Below are 18,902 nucleotides of genomic sequence, written 5' to 3' on the forward strand. Positions count from 1 at the left end.
TCAGTTCAAACAGGTGGTAAATCTTTTGGGAAAAAAATTCAATCTTAATTTAAAAATTGCTTGTGATAGAGAATCCAACTCTTGATAAGTTGTTCCAATGGGTAATTATCCTCACTGTTAAAATTTGTGCCTTATTTCCTGTCTGAATTTGTCTAGCTTCAACTTCCATCCATTGTATCTTGGACTAACACTAGGGCTGCTGTTCACCTTCTTGCCTTCTGTCCCTCCCTGACAGTCAGCTGCTCGGTTTCTTTTTTGCTCGCTTGGGGCTTGTCTACGCTACCACTTAAGTGACATAACTTACATTGACTTAAGGGTGTGAAAAAGCAACCTCCTGAGCGACCTAAATAACATGGACTTGAAGCGGTGTCTACACCATGCTATGCCAGTGGGAGAGCCTCTCGTTGGTGTGGAGTAATTATGCTAATGGGAGAGCGCTCTCCTGTTGGCATAGCGCATCTTCACCAGACGCGCTACAGCGGCTCAGCTTCATTGATGCAGTTGCTCTGATGGACTGTGGTAGTGTAGACTGGCCCTTGTTCTCTCCTCCTTTGTCTCTGCCGCCTCTACTTAGTGGCTGTGTTTCCAGGAATGGCTGATCTGAAGGGGAGCTGAACACATATGTTGTTTAGCAACTCAGTGATTTTGAAGAAATCTGCCTACATGTGCACCTCACAAAATGAAGATCTCAGTTTTAAATGCTTTAACTCTGCTTTTCCTTTAGCTCTGCTTTTAAAAAAAAAATGCCCAAAGCCAAAAAGCAAAATAAATATGTAAAAATGCATCATTAAAGTTGTTTATTTTAAAGTAAGAGTCTGGAAGTACACAACTTAATATTTAATTCTCACTGCGCATCCTGTAATTTGAATATTAGTATCAAAATGTATACCATAAATCTGTGGTTTCAGTGGAAAAGCAGAAATAAAAAAAAAAGTTTCTGTTAACATAGATGAATTAACCTTCTCGGTACGGTATTAACTTTGTATTTCCTGACTCTCTGCTTGTTACCATTCCAGTTGTTTTTACGGTAGCAATTGGAGTCTCTGAACAGGATTGAGGCCTTGGTGTACTAGGTGCTTTACAGGAGTAAGATCTTGTAAGGTCTTCATGTTGCTTGTCTTTGCTTACCCCTACTCTGAAGTATGGAAGGTTGTGGGAGAAGATAACCAAATAAATAAATAAATTATTAATTTAATATATATTAAAAAGCTTTCATTTTATATATTCTTACTACTGTGTGTGCGTGCGTGTGTGTGTACAGCATTCTGGAGTGAGCCTTCCAGCGTGATTTGACGTACTGGGGTTAGTGGGGCTTGTGCTAGTGCTCTAAAAATAGCTGTATGGATAGCACTTTGGAGTTACAGCTGGGGCTGGAGTTCAGGCTCTGAAGCCTAGGGTTGGGGTGGACTTCCCCAGCACCAGTAGTTTGCAAGAGTGCTGTCTGACTATTTTTTTTATACCTTTCTGAAATATCCCTTGAGCAATTCCTATATATCAGAATAAGTTAACAGTAAAGTAAAGTAAACAGTAAGTTAACAGTAAAGACCTCACCTGTTTTCCATTATCAATATACCTATGTTGTGTACCAATTTTACACAGTAATTTTGGTGTGGTGGTCTTTAAAACTTTACTGATTTATTAATATAGGAAATACCGTGGCCACCGACATGTTATCTGAACATCCTTTGTTGTCTGAACCATCATCTGTGAGTTTCTATAACTGGATGTCAAATGCTGTTGGCAACAGAGGAGGTGTAGTGCAAGAGTCTCCCAACACCAAATCTGGACACAATAGCCTTCCAACAGGTATTGTTAATTCTGATTGGACTTCAAAGATATTGCATAGTTATCAGTTTTCCCTGAGTTATGCAATTCCTTGCATTCTGATGCAGGGTATTTGATTTGCACGATCAGTCTATTTCCTATCTTTCCTGTATGCAGATTTCTACACTCTGATTCTTGTAGCTGTCATTGGCCAGTCAGAATGCAGAAATCTGCATAATTACCATATGCTAATTTTTATTGTTCCTAGTCTATCAAATGGGGTTAATAATACGACTTTATATCAGAGAAGTGGTGGTAGCATAAATGCATTAGTGTATTTGTAGCACTTAGATATTACAGTGATGGATGTCATAGAAAAGTCTTTACATAATTTGCAAATCTCTGTATTCTGGCTTCTGTCCAGACTGGCTCTTTATTCAGCATTTTCAAGCTGCACGTCATCCAGACATAGTTCCCTCAGAGTTTCACTTCAACCAAACTCTGAAAAAACTATGCATGAAAGAAAACAAGATAACTCCTAAAACCAAGAGGGCAGAGTTGTTGAACTGCTGAAAGATAGCTTTAAAAAAAAAGCCCGAAACCCCTTGATTTCCTTTCTTCAGGCTCAGTCCTGCTCCCAAGGAATTAATGGGAATTTTGAAAATGTCAGTGTGTTGCAGACCTTTCTTTTCATGCTTTCCTCTTGTGTCAGCAAGGCTCTTGTCTCTACAATAAAGGTCTTATTTTTGTGTATATGTTAGTTTACAAAGGAAAAACATCCTCTTTCTCCCTGTTCAGTTTTGAAGCTAAATATAACCAAGCATATTTCTTCTGTTTTGAGAAAGATGAGCTTTAACCTGAAGGGGAGGTAGTGAGAGGACATGAGAGGGATTGAAAGTGGGAAAAAGAAAGGAGAGATGGGATTGAAGGATTAAAAAATGTGCTAAAACACATTAAACAAGATAATTTACAGTAGTTTACTGGTCTTTCCGTTGTCCTTTTGAAGATTATGAACAAGGGAAGGATTATAAATGTGAATTTTTTAATTTTCAGTTTTTCTATTAATAATTTGAAGGTTCCTCCTTTTTAATTTATTAACTGTCCTTTAGCCTCTCTTTGTTAATCTCAGAATATAATTATTAGCTTGTGATTATTTTATGGTTGAACAAATACAGGCCCCGATCCTGAAAACACATTGTGAGTGCTTAACTTTATAGATGTGTGAAGGTGTTTACCCACTGTGACTCTGATTCTGTAACCTGTTAAATCTGTAACCTGCTATTCTGTGAAAAGAACCACAAAGTAGGAGTGTTGTGAACTTGATTTTAAATGATCTTTGTTAAACAGTTGCATTAGATGTATAGTATTTAATGGCATGAGTTTAGTTAATTAAACCATAATAATTTGGTCACAAATTCAGGTTCCTGAAATAGCTGTAGGTATAATTCTATGGCCCAGGGACATGGCTCTATCAAAATTTTCTTTTGCAAAAGGTGTGTAGTGATATCTACAGTTATACCGTTACATGTAGCATATATGGATAGAGAAGAGTAATCTAGTTAGTGAGTCTTGCTTAAGTAAAATGCATGTTATTTGGGATAATAATGAGCAGCAGTATAAATTGTGAATTCAAAACTAAACGCATGCATGTGTGGCTGTCAAGGTTCCTCCCCCACTCTGAACTCTAGGGTACAGATGTGGGGACCTGCATGAAAATCTCCTAAGCTTACTTTTACCAGCTTAGGTTAAAACTTCCCCAAGGTACAAATTAATTTTATCCTTTGTCCTTGGAATATCCACTGCCACCACCAAACTGTAACTGGGTTTACTGGGAAACGTAGTTTGGACACATCTTCCCCCCCCCCCCAAATTCTCCCAACCCTTGCACCCCACTTCCTGGAAAGATTTAGTAAAAATCCTCACCAATTTGCATAGGTGACCATAGACCCAAACCCTTGGATCTGAGAACAATGAAAAAGCATTCAGTTTTCTTACAAGAAGACTTTTAATAGAAATAGAAGTAAACAGAGGTAAAGGAATCACCTCTGTAAAATCAGGATGGTAGATACCTTACAGGGTAATTAGATTCAAAACATAGAGAATCCCTCTAGGCAAAACCTTAAGTTACAAAAAAGACACACAGACAGAAATAGTCACTCTATTCAGCACAATTCTTTTCTCAGCCATTTAAAGAAATCATAATCTAACACATACCTAGCTAGATTACGTACTAAAGTTCTAAGACTCCATTCCTGGTCTATCCCCGGCAAAAGCAGCATACCGACAGACACAGACCCTTTGTTTCTCTCCCTCCTCCCAGCTTTTGAAAGTATCTTGTCTCCTCATTGGTCATTTTGGTCAGGTGCCAGTGAGGTTACCTTTAGCTTCTTAACCCTTTACAAGTGAGAGGGTTTTTCCTCTGGCCAGGAGGGATTTTAAAGTGGTTTACCCTTCCCTTTATATTTATGACATGCCCCCCAAACCTCAGCTAGGGTGAAACACTGGCTTGGATTTCTTCCTGGAGCTCTAGGAAAAAGAGTTAATAAGACACATGCATCTCTAAATATACTACCAAGTACATAAAGACTAACAATATTTTTGACATCTCAAGGACATTTTAACCAGTTGATTCTGGGAAACTTTCACGGGAGAGTGCATCAGCCACTTTGTTAGAAGCTCCTGAGATGTGTTGGATGTCGAAATCAAAATCTTGGAGAGCTAAACTCCACCGAAGAAGTTTTTTGTTAGTTTCCTTGACGGTGTGAAGCCACTTCAGTGCAGCATGGTCGGTTTGTAGGTGGAAACGCCATCCCCAAACATATGGGCGTAGCTTTTCCAGAGCGTAGACAATGGCGTAACATTCTTTTTCACTGACTGACCAGTTGCTTTCCCTCTCAGACAGTTTTTTGCTGAGAAACACTACAGGGTGGAATTCTTGGTCAGGTCCTTTCTGCATTAAAACTGCTCCCACACCACGCTCGGACGCATCTGTGGTTACTAGGAACGGTTTGTCAAAGTCTGGGGCCCTTAGTACAGGGTCAGACATGAGTGTCGCTTTAAGCTTGTTAAAGGCCTTCTGACACTTTTCGGTCCACTGAACGGCATTTGGCTGTTTCTTTTTGGTTAGGTCTGTCCGTGGGGCGGCGATTTGGCTGTAGTGCGGTACAAATCGTCTGTAGTAACCGGCCAAGCCTAAGAAGGATTGAACCTGTTTCTTTGACTTTGGGACAGGCCACTTTTGGATAGCATCCACTTTGGCCTGTAGGGGGCTGATAGTTCCTTGACTCACCTGGTGTCCAAGGTAAGTCACTCTGTTTAGGCCTATTTGACACTTCTTAGCCTTAACAGTTAGTCCTGCCTCCCTTATGCGCTCAAGGACTTTTTGTAGATGTTCCATGTGGTCTGCCCAGGAATCCGAAAATATGGCCACATCGTCAAGGTAGGCGACTGCATATTCTCCTAATCCCGCTAGGAGACCATCTACAAGTCTTTGGAAGGTGGCGGGTGCATTTCGCAGCCCGAAAGGGAGTACATTAAATTCCTACAGCCCGAGACGTGTGGTGAAGGCTGACCTTTCCTTGGCAGATTCATCTAGCGGTACCTGCCAGTACCCCTTGGTTAAGTCCAAGGTAGAGAGGAACTGGGCCCGTCCCAGTTTCTCTAATAGTTCATCTGTGCATGGCATTGCATAGTTGTCTGGGCGAGTTACAGCATTTAGCTTATGGTAGTCCACGCAAAAACGTATTTCCCCATCTGGTTTGGGAACTAGAACCACTGGAGATGCCCATGCACTTCCAGAGGGGCGGATTACACCCATCTGTAACATATCCTGGACCTCCCTTTCTATAGCAGTTTTAGCTTGAGGAGACACCCGGTAAGGTTGGACTTTAATTGGGCGAGCATTACCTGTGTCAATGGAGTGGTATGCCTGTTCAGGCAGTCCTGGGGTAGCTGAGAACATTGGCGCATAGCTAGTGCACAGCTCCTGGATCTGCTGTTGCTGCATACACCCAAGGGTCATGGAGAGGTTCCACACCACCAGCACTTTTCCCTTTGTAGTAGACACCTTCAGGCCACTCAGTGTCGTCTCCTCCCTGGGCTGTAAACTGACAACCCTTTAATTCTCTGGAATAAAAGGGCTTTAGAGAAATAATATGGTACACCTTAGGCTTTCGGTTGGAGGTGGGGAATGCTATGAGATAATTAACAGCTCCCAGGCGCTCCTGGACTGTGAATGGCCCTTCCCACGATGCTTCCATTTTATGGGCCTGGAGCACCTTTAAGACCATGATCTGGTCTCCTACTTTGAAGGAACGCTCTCTGGCATGTTTATCATACCAGGCTTTTTGCTCTTTTTGAATACCCTGTAAGTTTTCTTTAGAAAGGGCTAAAGAGGTTCGGAGGGTGTTCTGTAGATTGGTTACAAAGTCCGGAATGTTACTTCCTGTAGAAGGTGTAAATCCCTCCCATTGCTGCTTCACCAACTGTAATGGCCCCTTAACCTCACGGCCATATACAAGTTCAAATGGGGAAAACCCTAAACTGGGATGTGGTACAGCTCTGTAGGCAAACAGCAACTGCTGCAACACTAGGTCCCAATCATTGGAGTTCTCATTTACGAATTTATGTATCATGGCCCCCAAAGTTCCATTGAACTTCTCCACCAGGCCATTTGTTTGATGGTGGTAAGGAGTGGCAACCAAGTGATTTACCCCATGAGCTTCCCAAAGATTTTCCATAGTTCCTGCCAGGAAATTAGTCCCTGCATCTGTGAGGATGTCGGAGGGCCAACCTACCGTGGCAAAAATGTCTGCTAGTGTCTGGCACACACTTTTAGCCCTGGTGTTGCTTAGAGCTACTGCTTCCGGCCATCGGGTGGCAAAATCCATGAAAGTCCGTATGTATTGCTTTCCTCTGGCTGTCTTTTTCGGAAAAGGACCCAGAATATCCACAGCTACTCGCTGAAATGGAACTTCAATGATGGGGAGTGGCTGGAGAGGGGCTTTGACCTGGTCTTGGGGTTTTCCCACTCTTCGGCATACTTCACAAGATCGGACATAGGTAGAAATATCCTTGCCCATTCCCTCCCAGTGGAATGACCCCCCAAACGGTCTTTGGTCCTGTTCACTATTCAGCATGGCCACTAAACTAAGCTTAGCCCATGGTGATCATGGGCTAAGCTCAAGAGCTTGGCCCGGTATTTAGTTGGAACTACCAACTGTCTCTGAGGATGCCAGTCTTCCTGGTGTCCCCCAGAAAGAGTTTCCTTGTATAAAAGTCCTCTTTCTACAACAAACCTGGATCGATTAGCAGAGCTGAGAGGCGGTGGGTTGCTCCGTGCCGCCGTCCAAGCTCTCTGGAGGCTTTCATCTGCTTCCTGTTCGGTATGGAACTGTTCCCTTGAGGCTGGAGACATCAGTTCCTCATTGGATTGTGGACCTATGCTTGGTCCCTCTGGAAGCACTGTAGGGGATGGGACTGTTTCCGTTGACTGTGAACTGCTTTCCGCTGGGACACTATGTTGGGGTTTAGGCTCTGGCTGAGCCTCTTGTGTAGGGTTATGGGCTGCTGCCGGTTCAGGTTTGGTGGGGCCCTCTGGTGTTGAGGTTACAAGTACTGGATTCAGTGCTGGCAATGGGTCTGTTTTTGGTTGTTCAGCTGGTTCCGGTTCTGGGATTGGTTCCGTCTGGGTCTCTGGGACTGGATCCACTACTGCTGTTGCAGACATTGGCCTGGGGTCCGGGTCCATCACCTCTGACCGGGTCCTGATAGAAGTTTCCGGAACAGAGCTAGGCCTCACGGCTTGTTTAGCCTGGCTGCGGGTGACCGTTCCCACCCTCTTGGCCCGCTTCACATGATTGGCCAAGTCTTCCCCCAACAGCATGGAGATGGGATAATCATCATAGACTGCAAAAGTCCACGTTCCTGACCAGCCCTGGTACTGGACAGGCAACTTGGCTGTAGGCAAATTGAAAGAGTTGGACTTGAAGGGTTGAATCGTCACTTGGATCTCTGGGTTGATTAAACTGGGGTCCACTAAGGAAGCATGGATAGCTGACACTTGTGCTCCGGTGTCCCTCCACATGGTGACCTTCTTGCTGCCCACACTCAGTTTCCCTCCGCTCCAAGGGTATCTGGGAGGTATCTGGGCCTGCAGACCTTTGGTGTGACCCGGTGGAATGAACTGTAATCTGTTGGGGTTCTTGGGGCAGTTGGCCTTCACATGCCCCAGCTCGTTACATTTAAAACATCGTCCAGCTGATGGGTCACTGGGGTGAGAAGGGTTGCTGGAGAACGGGGTGGTGGGATGATAAGGTGTCTGGAGGGTTCTTTGGGAGGTAGGTGGGGCCTTGGGTGGCCCCCGGTAATAGGGTGTGGTCTGGGGTTGTCCCTTCTGGTCTCCGCTCCAACTGTGACCAGTTTTCTTCTTCTCTGCCACCTTCACCCATTTGGCTCCAATCTCTCCTGCCTTGATTACAGTTTTGGGCTTCCCATCTAGGATGTACCTTTCTATTTCCTCAGGAACCCCCTCTAAGAATTGTTCCATTTGCATTAGGAAGGGCAAATTTTCTGGAGATTCAACACTTGCTCCTGATATCCAGGCATCCCAATGTTTCACAATGTGGTAGGCATGTTGGGTAAATGACACGTCTGGTTTCCACCTTAGGGCTCTGAACCTCCGACGAGACTGCTCGGGTGTTATCCCTGTTCTGACTCTCGCCTTGGATTTAAACAGTTCATACTTGTTCATGTGTTCTTTAGACATTTCAGCTGCCACCTCAGCTAAGGGTCCACTGAGCTGCGGCCTCAGCTCTACCATGTATTGGTCAGTAGAGATGTTGTACCCAAGGCAGGCCCTTTCGAAGTTTTCTAGGAAGGCCTCAGTATCATCACCTGCCTTGTAGGTGGGGAACTTTCTGGGATGGGGAGTGGTACCTGGAGAAGGATTGCTAGGGTTTGTTGGTATATTCTGCTGAGCCTTTACCTTCTCCATCTCCAGTGCATGCTTCCTCTCTTTTTCCCTCTCCTCCTCCTTCAGCCGCATGAGTTCTATCTGTCTTTCATGTTCCCTTTGTTTTTCTTCAGCCTGAAATCTGGCTAATTCCAGCTTTTGTCGAGCTGTGGATTTTGTCATCCTAACCTCTCTGTTTTTAACTAACTTTACACCCGAGGTTTAGAAATAAACAAACAAAACTTGGCTGTAAAATTTTGCTGTGCTGGAATAGAATACCTATTCTCTGATAGTGATTGTCAGCCTGCAGAAAAAGACAATTCCCTTGTCTCTGCTCTGGCCCCAAATCAAAGCAAAAAACCTCCAACTACTTGGAAACCTGCTTACCAGCAGACCAAAGGAAAAAAATTCCTTTTCAAACTTGTGCTCCTTGTAAAAAAATCAAAATCCTAAAAAAACAAAGCCCCTGCCACTTTTGTCGCCAGGCAAATGGGTAGAACACCCCCCCTATTTACTTTTAGAAAAAAAAAAACTTCTGGTTTACCAAGACTGTGAATTTCCCTGCAGGAGGTTAAGTACCCTGCCTCCAGGCAAAGAAAACCTGCAATTCACAAAGATAATCCCCTTTTGTCTCCGCTCTAGCCCCAAAGCAGAGAAAAAACAAGCTGCTTTCCGCAGCTCCAAAGGAAAAAAAAAATTCCTTTTTAAAATCTGTATTTCTAGTTCAAAAAATCTCAAATTGATCTCAAAATGATTTCAGGTTAATCCCACCACTCTGCCACCATGTCAAGGTTCCTCCCCCACTCTGAACTCTAGGGTACAGATCTGGGGACCTGCATGAAAACCTGCTCAGCTTACTTTCACCAGCTTAAAACTTCCCCAAGGTACAAATTAATTTTATCCTTTGTCTTTGGAATATCCACTGCCACCACCAAACTGTAACTGGGTTTACTGGGAAACGTAGTTTGGACACGTCTTTTCCCCCCAAAATCCTCCCAACCCTTGCACCCCACTTACTGGGAAAGGTTTGGTAAAAATCCTCACCAATTTGCATAGGTGACCACAGAGCCAAACCCTTGGATCTGAGAACAATGAAAAAGCATTCAGTTTTCTTACAAGAAGACTTTTAATAGAAATAGAAGTAAATAGAGGTAAAGGAATCACCTCTGTAAAATCAGGATGGTAGATACCTTACAGGGTAATTAGATTCAAAACATAGAGAATCCCTCTAGGCAAAACCTTAAGTTACAAAAAAGACAGACAGAAATAGTCATTCTATTCAGCACAATTCTTTTCTCAGCCATTTAAAGAAATCATAATCTAACACATACCTAGCTAGATTACTTACTAAAAGTTCTAAGACTCCATTCCTGTTCTATCCCCAGCAAAAGCAGCATACCGACAGACACAGACCCTTTGTTTCTCTCCCTCCTCCCAGCTTTTGAAAGTACCTTGTCTCCTCATTGGTCATTTTGGTCAGGTGCCAGCGAGGTTACCTTTAGCTTCTTAACCCTTTACAGGTGAGAGGATTTTTCCTCTGGCCAGGAGGGATTTTAAAGGGGTTTACCCTTCCCTTTATATTTATGACAGTGGCAATGCTAAGAATCATTATCCTTCTGTGGAATGTGTGGCTAAATATTTTTTCTGACTGTTTAAAACTAGCACATATTAATGCAGTTTACAATAATGCCATATTTTAAAAAATACAAATATTTATGTTGGCTTTTAATAGGAGTTACTGTTGAAATTCGAATTAGTCAGTTTTTCTTTTTTGTCCACAAGTATTCTGCTCTTGGTGTACATGCCCCCACATGTGCATGAGAGTAGATTCATTTGGCCAGCAGTGTTTTGGTACCCAAGATGTCCTTTCTGCTTCATGGTCATCAGACTGGGAGTCAGGTAGAGACTTTGAGAAGGAAAAGGCATGATTCTCACAAGAAACTGGCCCCCTGGTATTCTGCCCACTTCCATGCTTGGTAGATTCACCATTGTCTGTTACGGTAGGGATTGTGAAAGCCTGTAAAAGACGTGTGGCACACTCTAGCATCAGTATCTGCCACTTCCAAGAGGACAAATAGACAGTACCAAGTTCTTCCCCAGGACTTTGTGTACTTTTATTCACATCCATTTGTCATAGTGGCTATTCAGGGACTATTCAAGCAACCAGGGCCTCCTCATACACCACCACGGGAAGAGGACTCTTAAAAGACTGGATCTCTTTGGCAGAAAAGTCTACTCCTCTGCCGGTCTCCAGATGGACATTACCAAACACTAGGTGTTTTTCACAAAATATAATCATCTACCTTAGGACAAATGGTCTGTTAATAAGGACTTCCACAAGAATACAGGGCAGAATTAAAATCTGTCATGCTTGCTGATATCTAGATCTTCATTGAATATTGTTTTGGATGTATCCACATACACCATTGCAACCTATGTGGTGATACAGAGATCCTCCTAGCTCCAATAATCAAACATCCAGGCATGTCCAAACCAAAACAGAGGATCTTTCATTCAAGGGCTGTGACCTCTTCAACTCGTAGACCAGCAAGGCCCTCCACTCATTAAGGACTTTAGAGCCATTTTGTATTCTCTTGTACATGTCTGCCCTAAAGAGAAAACCAGCTAGATCTCAAATTTTCAGACGGTATCCCTGTAGTGCACACTATAATAACCTACAGAAGGCACTGGATCCACCAACAGAGAAGAACAGGTTCCAACAAAGATGACCTCTTCAGCTATGGTGTACTCGACTTCTTCCTCTCAACATCAGGTTTTGCACCAGTCTAGAGGCTGGTAGAACTGTGGGCAAACTACTTTTTATTTATTTATTTTTCTTCCCCTTCTTCTTCTTCTTACAGGAAGCCTAGACTGGGTTCACTATGGATAAGTGGATCTGACATTATTAGAAATGGGTATTGCATACAATTCCAGTGCCTTCCTACCCCCCTACCATCTTCCTAATTCTTATGTGGGGACTCCTCTCATGAAATACTATTGAAGTAAATGGTGGATTCCCTCCTGCATCTTGGAGTAGTGGAAGAGATGCCCTTGGAGTTCAGAGGCTGGGATTTTTATTTCTATTATATTCTCATCCCAAGGAAGGAAGGGAATTAGTGTTCCCATTCTAGACTTTTTACATCTCAAAAACATTCTTCAGAGTCACAGGACATAATGTTTTCCTGCCCTTAATGCACACCCAGAAACAACTGACCGTATTCCAGACAAATGCCTCCTCCTTTACAGTGTTACAGCACACATTTAATCTGGAGAAAGCTGCCTTTGCCACAGCCATTCGAGTGGGGCATCTATGCCAACAGGGGGATGTGCTATGCTATGTTACTAATAAAGCCAAAAGTCATTGTTGGCTAGTGTACGCAATTGTTGCTGCCCTAACAATTTTGTGTAGGTTATATTGCTGTTTATGCAGAAGGCCAACAGTAGCCCTAGCCACTGTGTCAGAGGGAAAATAAAAACCTAAGTGAGGACCGCTCACAACAAAACGTTGATTCAGGGTCAAGGGAGGGGAATGTCACACCCCAATGGCCCCCTCCCTCAGGGAATCTCCAGGGAAGGCAGATCAGCATTGTATGTGGCTAACACTGTTGCAAGCATTGCAAAGCATTTTGGGGAGGGTCAAAGGTGTGTGAATGGAGAGTGGAAGTTTCCTTTGCAGAATACAAAAGGCCGGGGGGGAGAAAGAAGAAAAGCAAAGAACGGGTTAACTCAACACTTTCAGCTAGCTCCGTGTACAAATAAAACTCTGGCCCTGGCCCAAGGTCATGGGCTTAACAAAAAATTAGCAGCTGCCCAGCTGTTGAAAAAACCCCAAAACACTAGATTAAGCAAAGCTGCAAAAATAGCAGCAAAAAAAAAAGCAAATAAAACAGCAACAGCTAAAGCCAATAAAAAAAAATCTCCAAAGCCAAAATGTTTTTAAAAAACCAAAAAGGCCACAGCAAGCCAACTTAAACTAGCCCTAAAAGCACCAAAAGCAAAAGTCCCTAAGTAAAATACACCCCCTCCCCCCAAAAGCCCCAAACTTAAAACCCTCCTAAAAGCTAAAGCAACTCAAAAATCAACAGCAAATCCTTCAACAACCTGGGCCCAGGACACTACTCCTGTCCACCCTTCCCCATCTCTTCTTCTAACATTACACCCAGGCCTCGCCAGTCTCGGGTAGTGTGTGTGTAAGTTTAAAAATGGGTTAAGGCTTGGGGCACTAACGCTTTCTTTCTTCCCATAAGTAATGTGGAAGCGTCCCCAGCACTCTCTGCTGTTGTTTTATTATTTTATCAATAAAGCTTTAAAACTTAAACACTTAATGTGTTCCGTACCTCCTCCCCAAAAATCATGCAGCATCAGCCTAATCAACTAACGCCCCCAGACAAATGGATAACAAAAATCTCTGTCACAATACCTCAGATTTCTGATAAGAACATCTCTCACTACCAGTACAGGATTCTGCCCTTTCTTCTTCCCACTCCACAAAGTGTGTTCGCTACATACTTGGTAGTCATACAGTTCACTTAAGGGAAAATGGTGTTCCTTTCTATCTGTATCCTGCAGACAGGTTGATCTGGGGTCTACCAGTAGGTAAACTTCTCAGTTCAAGTAAACTTCTCTCTTTACCACACTGGGCCTCAAAGTCAACAGAAAGAATCTACACTTCCTCTGACTAAAAAGACAGAGTTTATAGGAGCTGTGTTAGATTCCAGGTCAGTGAAACCTTATTTTCCACAAGAAAGATTCTAAACCATAGGGAACCTGATGAACCATCTTCTAACTCACAGAAGGACATCAGTAAGAGTATGCCGAATGCTTCTCAGACATATGGTGTCCCCTATGTTATGTAGTTTGCCAGTCTTGACCTGTGGTCCATGCAAGTGTGGTTGAAATCAGTGTAACAACCCACCACATGGGCCTATTGATTGTGGTCCTGCAACAAGCACTGTACTCATCAAACTAATGCATGAGTGCAAGGGAGTACTTTGTCTCTGCACCTCTACCTACCAAGACTAGCGATCAGTGCCCTTTCTCTGAGGTGGAATCTAAATCACATTCAAACACAGGGCCTGTAGTATCCTCCATAAGCTGGTCTTTACATTTCCTGGAACTCAGAGCTATCCACCTGGCATGCAAAACATTCCTGCTTCTGCTCTAGATTTTCACAATCTGAGTATTAACAAATAATACCACAGATGTGTATCATGTTAACAAACACATGTAATTTCCGCTCTATCAGGAGGCCATTCAGCTCTGGAATTGGTATATTCCTCTCTGACCATGAATTTTCCAGGGCCAACATTCACAATTCACTAGCAGATCACTTCAGTCGGCCGTTCTCAGGCAACCTTGAGTGATCAATCAAGGATCCAGTGTCGCAGAACATGTCCTGTAAGTGGGGAGGCCAATCAGTAGACTTATTTACCTGAGTCCAAAACAAGAAATGCCGAGTGTTCTGCTCCACAGAGTGCTACAGTTCAGGCTGCCTGTCAGATGCCTTTCTCATCCCTTGGATGTTGGGACCTGGACAGCCTTTGTATTGGCTAGCTGATGTTCACCAAACAAGCAGTTCAGAAAATACTGCTCCTAAGAAAGCAAGCCTCAATCAGACTGACTTATAAAGCTAAAAGGAAGAAATTTTCTGTTTGGGCATCTCAGAAGCAGCTGCTTTTTTGACAACACCCATTTCAGTGCTGTTTACTAGCTGTGAAACAATCTGGACTTTCTATTAGTTTCATAAGGATACACCTGGCAGCAATATCTGCACATCATGCTTTTATCCAGGGCCACACTATGTATTCTGAACCTGCAATTGCTAGAATCTTTAAGGGCTTTCCTCCAGTTCAGAAGTCCCCTTCACTTTTGAGACCTTTATATACTAATAGTAGAGTTGATGGGATGCCCCCCTTTGATTCCTTACCAGCCTGTACCACCTTATTAGTGAAGACTGCCTTTTCAGTAATTGTCCTGTCCCCTGGTAGCATAGGAGAGATTCAGGACCTCATGGTGAGTCAGTCCCTATAATACAATGTTTCATAAAGACAGGGTCTAGTCCCACCCGAAGTCCTGAAATGGCATTCCTAAGTACTCTGGGGAGAGATGCAGGGCTGACAATTAGCCCCTCTTCCTCCCAGCTTCATTCAGGAAAATCTGCCAATGAGTTCCCATCCTCTGACCTGCAAGAGTGGAAACCTAAAGGGAAGAATTCTGAGAGAGGAATTTGTAGAGGGCTCAAGGCCATTCGCAAGGCTAGCCACAAAAGACCTCCACCAAGAGCATCCCTAGGTGGCCAATCCTGCAAAGTGTGTGCGTGCACACACACACAAATGCCTCTCTCCCCAAGTAAAACAAACAAAAAGGGTTAGAAAAACCTAAAAGATGGTTGCCTCTGACTCAGACACTTCCTCCTTTACTGAGTAAGGAGCAATATCTGCCTCTGATTGTCAGCAGGACATGAACAAAATGCTAGAAAGGTTTTTTCCCTCCTTGAAAAGTTTGAAAAGTGTGCGAAAAGGTGGTAGTATCCAGGATCCAGATAAGACGTGAGCAGGCCCTCAAGAACAAGCTTCAAAGAAAATATTTTCCTTCTAAACCTTCTCCTGTGGCAGCAGTTCCCCTGTATCTATCATGCAAGGAAATAATCAAGGATGAGTGGCAATCCCCTGAAAAAGTTACACATTAACAGGCATGTTTTCAGATTCTACAAACTGCCTGAGTCAAAGGATGCTCTCAGGGATGTGCCTAAGGTCAATGTTGATGTAGCATCTGTAGCAAAGGACATGGTTATTCCATTCAAAAAGACTTTTCTCCAAGTATCTAACTGATGGGAAAGTGGAAGCCTCCCATGAAAGGGGAGCTGAACCAAAAGGCAAACTAGCTCAGGTGTTGCAGTGTCAGTAACTGGGAATGGTGCCTTATCTGAAAGTCTTCAACCCGATTCCACATGCGCTGTCTCCCTTCAGTCAACCTGTCTGCCACTCAGAAGAAATGATTCACCAGGGAACAGACCCCAAGTCTGTGGGGACAGATGTTGTGTCACATAAATGGCCTCAAGTTCCTGCCCTTCCCTCTCAGAGGGATAAGGGATTTCAGCCAAGCACCTTATCATGCCAGGTGTCAGACCTCAGTAATGTACTGTTTGCAGGATCTTTGAGCTCCCTGGCTGAGAACGCTCATGTCTCATGTTCTTCAGAGCAGTTAGACTGGCCAGACCAGTGGTCAGATAGATCTTCCTTAAGTTAGACGTACTACTAATGTTTGGAAGCATGGGTTGTTGGGGCTTTCAACATCACTTGGTTGATGAGTTGGTGTGTGAAGATGCTCTTCCACTTCTTGTTTAGATAGACCCCTTCTCTTCCCAGCAGTCTCTGGACAAAAGACAGTTCTCCTTCCTGGACAGCCAGGACAAAGAAGCCAAAGACCTCCTATCAACACCATCTACACAGCCATGCATTCATCTCCAGGATGTGCATGTCTCTACCTGGAACCTTACCCTCAACTGGGAGGATGGGCAAGAACACCACTTGCATCCTCTACACCTTCAGTGTCACTCCCAGAGCCTTGTAGTCACAGCTGATCTGTTTAGGGTTGTACCTAGCAATATCATTGGTACCCTTGTGGCTAAGCAGCATGGGGTAGTGATGAACCTTGGCAACCTTTCATATCTCTTAAGCAGGGTACAGGCAGGAAGCTCACCTCCCAGAACATTGTGTCACATTGGTAAATGTATGCCTCCATCTCCCGCAGAAGGGACTCTCCTACCACCACCACTTTATGTCCCCTTCTTTGGGAGCAGTGGCCATGAGCCACATAGCTTTGGGGCTGGTGTCTTCGCTTTTTCTCCTGTAGCCAGTACAGCATACTGATTCTTGACCTCGAATTGACAGAGGACCTGGTTCGGGGGTGGTGCACTGTCTAATGCCCAGGGTAGCCAACAGCCTTCTTTTGCCTTTAAAGCAGGTGGTTCTTTTCTTCTCTGGTGATGCTAAAGTCATTTGTAGTCAGCTAGCATTCTCCATCCCAGATGTTTCCAAGTGTGTTCTGTCGATGAAGTCCTAATGCTCCTGGGTACTATAAAAATTAGTCATCTCCTCCTGTAGCTCTCTTACTTGTTGCTTGAGGGACCCCAACAACAGATACTTCTCTTACCAGGTGGTTCCCCATCCCTGGCTTTCTTCAGAAGGAACATGCAGCCTGCATTCCCAGCAAGTCAAGACCAGGACCTGGGTAGAAGCCATCAGGGCCCTTACAGGTGCAAGCAGAAGAAGAGCTAGCAGTGCTGTTGGCAAGGTGCAGTTTTCCTTCCACTGAAGATTCTTCCTTATAGAGTTGGTTTCAAGTCAAAGGAAAAAATCCTACCTCCCTGCCTTTCTTTGCTGGCAAACTCAGCTGGGTGACTTAGTCTCCCACCTGTTTTCGTCTCACCAGCCACACGTCTAAGTAGGCCCAGCCATTGTTTCAGTTGGATTGCTATGATCTATCTCCAAACAAACAGACAAGAACTTGTTAGCTATCAAGAATAGAATCCAAGTGGGCAAACATTTGAATAATAAACATTGGTTACTTACCATACAGTAATTGTGGTTCTTCAAGATGTGTTGCCTACATGGATTATACAACCTGTCTTCCTTACCTGCCACTATGGAGTCGTCGTCCTCCTGGGATTCTGTGCTGGCAAAAGAACTGAGGGATGTTTGTCCCTTTCCACCTTTTATGCTATCTAGTGAAGGGGACATGAGGACGGCTTCAGCATAGGTGTGGTCGCAATGGGCACTGCTGCCTAAAAAGAATCTGATGGTGTGTACGTGCAGTGTGTGCACGCAATAAATAGAACCCATGTGGACAATATATCTCAAAAGCCAATAGTCATATCAAGGTAAATAACCATTCTTTTTGCTGAGTTTTCTGTAATAATAAATTATGTTTTCCAAACATGTTCCTCAGGCTCACTAATTCATGGAAGCTTTACGTTTTAGACCAGCAAATCCTATATTTTGATCTGGGTGCAATTTATTTTTATTTTTGCACAGATTTACCAAACTAACTTTCAGTATTTTGATATTTAATAGGAGTATGGTATGTTGTTTTCCACAAATAATCTGAGGGTCAGCTTGTTGACACTAGCTGTAGATACTTAAATACACTAAATGTCATGGTAACTCAAAGCACTCTTTGAAGAGCTCTTTTCTAATGTTAGTAGCCTAGTAAAAACCTTGACTTTTAATGAGACAAAGTGGATGAAATAATATCTTTTTATTGGACCAACTTTTGAAGGTGAGAGAGAGAAGCTTTCGAGCCCCACAAAGCTCTTCTGAGCTCAGTAGAAAGACAGAAGAAGAGCTCTAGGTGGCTCAAAAGCTTCTCTCTCTCTCTCTCTCTCACCAACAGAAGTTGGTCCAGTAAAAGATATTACCTCACCCACCTTGTTTCTCTAAGATCCAGGGATCAACAAGGCTACAACTTGACTTCTGAGTATTCCGCTTGTTTCTACATAACTATCCTTTTTATGAGTTTTATTCTTTGTCTAGACAATGTAGACTCACTTAGTGTTATAACTTGCTGTGGTGTTCTGGAGTGTTCATACAGGGATTTATTTTGTAGGTGTTGCACCCAATCTTCCCACAATACCCTCTGCTTCAGACTTCAATACAGTTCTGTCTAGTGACCAGAACACTTTGGATGGGACACATTCTCAGCACAGCACCAGTCAGGATGACATTGCAGGTGTAGAAGAGGGTAACCAGGGATTTCCTGCTGTTCAGCTTGCAGATGCACAGGTGTGTATTTAATGAGTTTGGGAGTTTGTTGGGAGGAAAAAATGTTTGATAAAACAAAGTAAAACGTAAGGTAGTTATATTGTTCCACCTTGTATTGTATCAAACAGTATAACCTTGAAAGCTTTGTGAGAGTCTCCTAATGTTTCCATGAGTGAGGAGTAAGAGGGCATTTCCCTTTAAATCTGAAGAGCTAGGGGATTTGTGATAAACTGAATCTGGGTCTTTTGTGTGGAGGGCCTTCCTCTGCAGACTCCTTTCCTTGCCCAGTCAGAAAGCTGGGGCTGCAATTGGATGGAACCCCCTCATCTAGCTATAAATTTAAAGCAACCAGTGGCTGAGGTAAACATGCTGCATAAGAGTTTTACTGGGCTTTTTGGGATAAATAGGTTCACTACATTTCTTCT

At 43.5% G+C, this 18,902-nt stretch overlaps 1 protein-coding gene across 16 annotated transcripts in view; it reads left to right on the plus strand.

The window, feature by feature from the left end:
* BLTP1 (bridge-like lipid transfer protein family member 1) overlaps positions 1–18,902 on the plus strand; it is a 246,531-nt gene that overhangs the window by 145,628 nt on the left and 82,001 nt on the right. For 15 of the 16 annotated variants that reach the window (XM_073341054.2, XM_073341048.2, XM_073341041.2 and 12 more), the window contains 2 exons: positions 1,648–1,806; positions 18,323–18,498. In XM_073341054.2, the coding sequence (XP_073197155.1) occupies positions 1,648–1,806; positions 18,323–18,498 (335 nt within the window). The remainder of the gene's footprint in view (positions 1–1,647; positions 1,807–18,322; positions 18,499–18,902) is intronic. The other variant, XM_073341050.2, reaches the window with a different exon arrangement.

This window comes from Lepidochelys kempii, chromosome 4, assembly GCF_965140285.1.
Source record: "Lepidochelys kempii isolate rLepKem1 chromosome 4, rLepKem1.hap1, whole genome shotgun sequence".
In the NCBI taxonomy this organism is placed as follows: Eukaryota; Metazoa; Chordata; order Testudines; family Cheloniidae; genus Lepidochelys; species Lepidochelys kempii.